Source organism: Sphaeramia orbicularis, chromosome 8 (assembly GCF_902148855.1).
Source record: "Sphaeramia orbicularis chromosome 8, fSphaOr1.1, whole genome shotgun sequence".
Classification (NCBI taxonomy): Eukaryota; Metazoa; Chordata; class Actinopteri; order Kurtiformes; family Apogonidae; genus Sphaeramia; species Sphaeramia orbicularis.
In genome coordinates, this window is record NC_043964.1 from 190,276 (window position 1) to 197,709 (window position 7,434).

General features: G+C 43.4%; 1 protein-coding gene across 1 annotated transcript; it reads left to right on the plus strand.

Moving 5' to 3' along the window:
• Positions 1 to 665: 665 nt before the first annotated feature.
• Positions 666 to 7,434, plus strand: LOC115423662 (uncharacterized). Its single transcript, XM_030140595.1, has 9 exons — positions 666 to 694; positions 1,455 to 1,551; positions 1,677 to 1,800; positions 1,911 to 2,068; positions 2,290 to 2,432; positions 2,581 to 2,758; positions 3,040 to 3,179; positions 3,295 to 3,457; positions 7,173 to 7,434. Exons 1-9 carry the CDS (start codon positions 678 to 680, stop codon positions 7,242 to 7,244), a joined length of 1,092 nt encoding a protein of 363 aa, XP_029996455.1. The 5' UTR covers positions 666 to 677; the 3' UTR covers positions 7,245 to 7,434.

Sequence of the window (7,434 nt, forward strand, 5' to 3'; positions counted from 1 at the left end):
TGAGACACCACTGATTCTGACAAACGGAAGTAGAATCTGCTTTGCATATTAATACTTTATTTTTCCTTACTGTTTCCCCTTGAAAATTATTGTGTATATACATGATTTGTTTTTGTTATCTTTTTAATTTTCTTATTTAAGTACATTTTTATTATCCTTGTGTGAACTTATGTTATTTGATTTGTTTCAGTTGTTGAACATGACAATAATGAAGATGTCTAAGGTTAAAATCCTCATTTAGTGAAAGGGTTTTTTTTGTTTTTTTTTTTGTTTTTTGTTTTTCTTTTAAAATATTGCAGTAGAGTAAAACTAATTCATGTCTACATGAATCAACAAATTAAAAAGAAGAATGTGTACATTAAAAAATAAATAAATAAATAAATAAATAAAAAACTTATATTGTGTCCAATATAATATAATAATATTATTTTATACAATAATTTGGAGCCTTATGATGGACTTCGCAAATACAAACACACTGTTAGTTTACAAATTAACATGTGTTCAGCAGTGGTTTTAACAGTTTTATTGCTTCATTAACTGGGTATATTTAGTTTGTGTCTTTCACTTTTATTTTGAAAGGGTTCTAATTTGAAAAGTTGACGACAGTGATTGGCTCATTCTGACCAATCAGATCGCTGTTTACACCCAGCGCACCGCGGGATTTGAAAACTAAAATGGCGGACGTTCGAGGGTGAGTCTGAAACTTTTCTGTGTAAAATTAAACCGTTTTCTCGGATGAACTGTTTCTTCTTCTAGATTTCAACGTTTAACAGTTACAACACAGATAAAAGACCGCGAATGTGCCGGATGTCGACAGAAAATTTATGTTAATTATGTTAAAGAAAAGAAGTAGGCTGATTTTAACTAAACTGAAACACTTGAACACAAAACCAAGAATATAATGTCCGAAGAAGAGGACCAATAGCATAAATACTGTCATAGGATTAACAACAATACACTGAAAATAGGTTTTTATTGTTTAATGATCTGTTCAGAGGTTCTTAATATATAATATTCTATACATTTAAGAAGCTGGAAACGGAATGTAGACAGACTTATTTAAAATGAACAAAATTGTATTTTTAAAACATCTGTAAATCATTTAAAAAAAAAAAAAAAAAACGCTTGATTGATAGAGTGACTGTAGGACAGACAGGTCCATGTGTCCTGTCAAAGATGAGTTTGAATCTGAATCCTTCACACACTGAACAACTGTACGTTCATCTGTTTGAAGTCAGTTTGTATGAATAACCAGCAGGTCAAAGGTCATCTGTATCTGGAAGAACACGCTAAACCCATAGGACCTGAAGGAGCTCCTTTCCTTCTCTTGTCTCCTTTCCTTCTCTCCTTCTCTTGTCCCCTCTCATCTCCTTTCTTTCTCTCCTCAGCTCTGTTGTCATTCGTCTCTCTCTGTTTTTATTCAAGTGCTCTTTTCTGTGTTTGTGGCTCAGTGTACTCCAGCTCTGTGACCCGGTTCTCCTGAACCTCCATATGGACTCGGATCAGCTGGACTCTGCTGAATCGGCCCGGATGGTGGTCTACCTCATGGTGTGTCGGACCTGCATTAGACTCACTGTGGCATTAATGTGGGCGTGGCTTTGTGCTTTGAACCTGGAACCTGGAACCTGTTGTTTTCTTATGGTTGTAACCATCAGTAAATTGTGCGTGTGCAGGACAGTCGCCGGGTCCAGAAGGTTCTGTTCCGTCAGCTGTTCGTTCTGGACTCCATGATGTCTTTACTGGAGGGTCTGGAATCTGCCCAGCAACTGGTGATGTTGCAATGCCCCCCCCATCCAGGTGGACTGGCCCCGCCCAGGCCGGGGTCCCTGTTCAGATCTGCATAAACTTGTGATGATCAGATGTGTGTACTGTCACTGTGTGGTTCACGTATGACCCTGTGTGTCCAGGGGGTGGGGCCCGAGGCCGATGGAAGTCTCTGAAGGTCCAGAACCGATCGGGTCTGGAGGAGACCGAGGCTCTGCTGAGGATTCAACTGGACCAAGTGGACCAGATCCAGACCAGGAGGCAGACCCTGACCCAGCTCATAGACCAGCTGAACCAGCAGGTCTGTCCTAACACGGAAACACGCTAACCTGAAATAACAGGGAAACACGCTAATCTGAAAGAAGTGGTTTATGTACAATAAGCAGCTCCTTTCCTTGTGTCCTGTCTCTTTTCCTTGTGTCCTGTCTCCTTTCCTTGTGTCCTGTCTCCTTTCCTTGTATCCTGTCTCTTTTCCTTGTCTCCTCTCCTTGTTCACTTTGTGTCTTCTCCTTGTCTCCTCAGAGGAGGCAGTGTGATCACCTGGGGGAGTCTCTGCAAAAGGCCCAGAATGCATTGCAGTCATGTGATCATCAGCTGGCCCAGATAAGGGCAGAGTTGGAGGCGGTGTCGAATCAGCTGATCAACTGGCAGCGAATCAGAGACGAGTGAGTGTCACATGATTGCATGATTGTAACCCAACAACAGGAAACCGTGGTGTGGTTGTGTTCTGTGAGAACCTGTGGGTCCAGTCTGGGGTCCAGGTTCTGCAGGTTCTGATCCCCTTTGGGCCCGTCCGTCCGTCCTCGTCCTCAGGTTGCAGCGCTGTGTGTCTGCTGCTCAGGACGTCATGCATATCAACCTGCTCTCCTTCGACCAATCACAGCTGTGTGTGGCGCTCAGGCCACGCCCCTCCTCTCACCTGTCCACCAATCAGCTGGAGCCTCTGAAGCTGTCAGTCACCTGGAGTCATGACGACCGCTTCCATCTGGAGGTGAGTCCACAGTACCGAACCGAACCAGGCCAAACTGAACTGAACCAGTCCAAAGTGACCCAGGCTGAAGTGTGTCCACTACAGCCTGTAGACCTGGTGTCAGTGGACTGGGTCTCAGTGGACCGGGTCTCAGTGGACCTGGTCTCAGTTGACCCGGTTCTTCCTGTTCCGTTCACGTCTGCTGTGCATTGGTGGGTGGTTTTAGTGGGCGGGGTTTGGGTGGAGCCAGCTGGTTTTGGATCCGTGTGTGTGTTTGACCCGGTGTCCCTTGGCGTCCTCAGGTCGGAGGTGAGCTGTCCGGTCTGGTGGAGGGCTGTTCTACAGGTGGGCGTGGTCAGCTGAGCGCCGCCCTGCTGAACGTCCTGAGCAGGTACATGGGCCAGGTGGACCTGCTGACTGAGATCCAGACCCTCAGATCCAGGTGACCCCCCCCGACCCAGAACCACCTCATTTATCACAACATTTGGACTCTGTGGACGCTGGTGTGTTCACATGCTGAGGCTCATGGGTAATGTAGTGTTTGCATGTGGTTCCAGTTTTGCCATCGACTGGCGTGCGTCCCAGCGGCTGCTGGTCTACCTGAAGTCTGCGTCTCTGGTTTATCACCTGGAGGTGGGAGAGGGGTATCCCAGGTCCGGAAGAGTCCGACTCAGGTCTGTACGGCGGGACGGACTCGCCCTGGACTCATCTGGACTACAGGTAACACACCTGAACCCCCCTTACTGATCCAGGTCTGTACTGGTCTGGGTCTTTACTAGTGGTCGACCGATTATCGGTGCCGATATTTGGAAAGTTGACGTATATCGGTATCGGCCTTTTTTTAATCCGACGGGCCGATATTAAGAAATCAATTTAAAACTGGGTTAATTCGGCTCAGATGCAGAACCCGCCCCCCGTCTCTCGCTCTTGCTCTCTCCTGCACTATCCACCCCGTGCCCTCTGATTGGTTGAGGCTGAAGCTGTCCTCACACACAGACTGGGACTGACTTGGGATGAGACTGTGTTCTACGTACATGTTCTCCAGTACTAATACATAGAGCGTTTAGAGCCAGACTGATGAACTCATGTTCTGGTAAAAGCTCATCAGACTCCACCTCAGCGTGCTTCCCTAAAACAAGTGAAGTGAGTTTTTTCGGCACTCTCTCTTAATCCCACACACAAGCTTTTCTATCACAGACTGTTTCCGTCTCCATATTATCAGCAGTCTAATTCACACACATGTCAGGAGGTCATCTGAGTTAGCAGAGCTGCTGCTAATGTTTCCTCTGCTCTGACGTTCTTCTGAAACATTAGTAGTAGTTGTGAGATGTAGAGCACAGGGATGTTTAGTCCAGTTTCAGAAGAGTTTTCTGTGTTTACCTTCCACACGTGTTTTCTCTTCGGAGCTTCTCACACCAGAAAACTTCGCCTCTCCACAGAAGGAGTACCCCCCCGCGTCAAATAGTGCCGCTGTGGGGCTCTGACCGTATGCGTCGATTTCTGACTATTTGGGATGAGACTGTGTTGGTATGTAATGTAATAGTGTGTGTTTGTGTTAAAGTCACATGAAGAACTCTACAACTCACAACTACTAATGTCGCTGTGAGCTTTCTAGTCCTATGATCTGAAAATTAAAGTGAAGATGAGGGAGAGTCAAATTCAGAAGTGATTTATCTGAACATGGTGGAACATTTTAAATCCTGTGTGTGCTCATTAGGCCTAGGAAAAAAAATGTTGTGTTTCCAGTTTCCCGACCGACCCTAGAAAAACCTGCCGACCCTAGCCTTTTTTTTTGGGGTGGGCCGCTGGCAGGGGACATAAATTTTGCGATCTGACACCAGAGTGATGAAACGTTGTAGAATAGGTTTTCTAACATGCTCTGCTTACTCCTAGTGTAATAGAAAAGGTTAAATAAAGACATCCACCAAGCCTAAGGTTCAACGATGACATCTGGGTTTAATTAATAGGATTGGAACAGATCCAAGTCGCGCCAGGCTTTGGGGGTTTCACACTCGGGCAGTGGTTCTTAACCTGGGTTCGATGGAACCCTAGGGGTTCGGTGAGTCAGTCTCAGGGGTTCGGCGGAGGTCAAGACACACACTCGACTCATTAGTCGGGTGTGTGTGTCAGGCTAGGTCTGTGTATGTAAACAAACGGCTTCGGAGACTCTTTCTCTGATTGACATCCAATATATGCGGTGTACTGTTGTTACTTATAGCACTACAACACATCCGGAAGTGTTTATAATCTCTTCCACTCGTCTGACAATGAATTATTTTAGTTGTCGTTGTTGTTATTTTAGTTGTTATGACTTTTGCTACTTCCTGTTAACCACGGAGGCAGCCATTGTAGCATTTGTTTACATTTTTCGGTCACCGCACTGGTCAGTTACAATCATGTGATGACCGACGCACCATCGCAGATGGAGAAATCGTATTACACTAAAGCCGAGCTCGTGCCGTAATAAAACCAAGGTGAAGCCACGCATTTCTGAACTGGTCTGTCAAAGGCAACAGCAGAAGTCACACTGATTTGCAGTAAATATTCATTATTATTGTAGCCTGATGGAAGTTAGGTGATGGGTGTGTGTTAAAATGTTAAAAATGATAAATAGCATAAATACAATAAGTTCATTATTGGGATACATAAGATTAAAACCATTTCAGTGTGGTAGTATTAAAAAAGGTCATGTCTTTGTGAAAAGGTATGGAATTTGTTGTGAGTTCATGCACTGTATTGGTTTTGTTCTTTGAACACAGTGATGTTAATGCACGGTTCATTTTGTGCACCAGTAAAACATATACCTGTGTCTGGAATTTGAAAAAAATCATATTTTATTTTTTAATAAAGAAGGGTTCGGTGAATGCGCATATGAAACTGGTGGGGTTCAGTACCGCCAACAAGGTAAAGAACCACTGCACTAGGGGTTTCAAAGTGTTGTTTGCTGGCGTGCGACATGCGCGGTAATTTGATTAACATTCTTTGAAGGACGGGACATCGTAGGTTCACAAAGTAACATGTGTGACCCAACACCTGTGCATAACGTAAAATCTGTTCCACTGACAAATTGTAGCTCAACTGGGCGGGCAAAATAGCTCAAAGATTATCACCTCTTTATTTTCTTCTGCCCCCCCCCCCCCCCCCCCCCGGCACACAAAGGTCATGTGACTGTGGCGCATTCCATTGTTAGAGGAGGTACGTGTGGGGAATAGTGGCCAAGTGTGGCTTACGATATGGTCTTAATCTATGTCATTAGGTACTGTAAACTGATTAAAAATTGTCAAAATAATCGAAAATAAGATAAAAACTACGTCATTGCTCTAAATGCTGCAATGATTGTTATGTAAAAGCAGACAATCACTTTGTGACAACATGGACTAGTCCAAGGAGAAAATGACTTTTGATCCGTAAATAATAGCTGCAGTAGCTACATTTCAACTTTGGAGAGAAAATTATCCGTCATTACACATGACAAGCAGTTTTGAATTGGAAACAGACTGAATAAATGTTATAACTGGAAACTATGTGACTCCACTTGTCTTACTGAGTGATGTGTCTCCATACATTTCAGTTTTACTATGTTCTACTGCATTGTATTAGTTGGATCACTAGAGTTTGGGCCAAAGTGTAAAAAAAAAAAAAAGAGAATCCCTACCTACCCACCCTAATTTTTTCAGGACTGAAACCGGAAACACAACATTTTTTTTCCTAGGCCTTAAAGCCCTAAAGGCTGTTTGTGTTCTGTCAGGAGTTTAACTGCACTCATAGACACTATTAGACTTTTTATGTAGCTTTTGTCAGATTAATCATTAATAATGTAGCAACATAGTTTTGAATGACAGGGTCCCTGCTATCGCATGGTAAAATATAAAATTTAATAATGAAATCAACTAAAGGCTTCCCAAATGCTGTAATAAATGAAGCATGATGAGTTGAGCAGATGTCAGCATGTGGCCCCAGAGTTTACAAGAGTCTCCCTGTATTTGTGTCGTGTTTGAACTTAAAACAAAGATAAGTCATTATAGTTATATTTAAATTTTACTTTATTTACTGTGGAAAAACTTAAGGGAGCTATTTATTTAAGCTTTTATTCAACTTTATAAGAGATGCTTCTGAGTCTAGGAAATCCATGCACTTCTGGAGCTGTTATTTTCTATTAGTTTGATTAAATAAACATGTTTTAGGCATTTAAACGAAGTTCAGTGTTTGCATTATTCAAAATTTTTCACACCAATTTTTACACTTTTACTGCAAATGAATATCGGCTCCAAATATCGGTTATCGGCCTCCTCTAACTACTAATTATCGGTATCGGCCCTGAAAAACCCATATCGGTCGATCTCTAGTCTTTACTGGTTGGTTACTGTATGGGTCAGAGTTCAGGTTTAACTGGTTCTGGTTAAACTGGTTAATGTGGTTAAACTGTTTGTTTCAGCCTGGTCGACCTGATGCATCTTTGACTGAGTGGTTGGTTTTACTCAGTGCCTCATCTGATGGACTGGACTAATGGACTGGACTGGACTAATGGACTGGACTGGTCTAATGGACTGGAATAATGGACTGGACCGGTCTGATGGACTGGACCGGTCTGATGGACTGGACTGGTCTGATGGACTGGTCTGCTGGACTCCACATCTTTAACTGTCTGTCTTCTGTTCTACTGTCTGTGGTGTCCACCAGGGGACGCTGTCACTAAT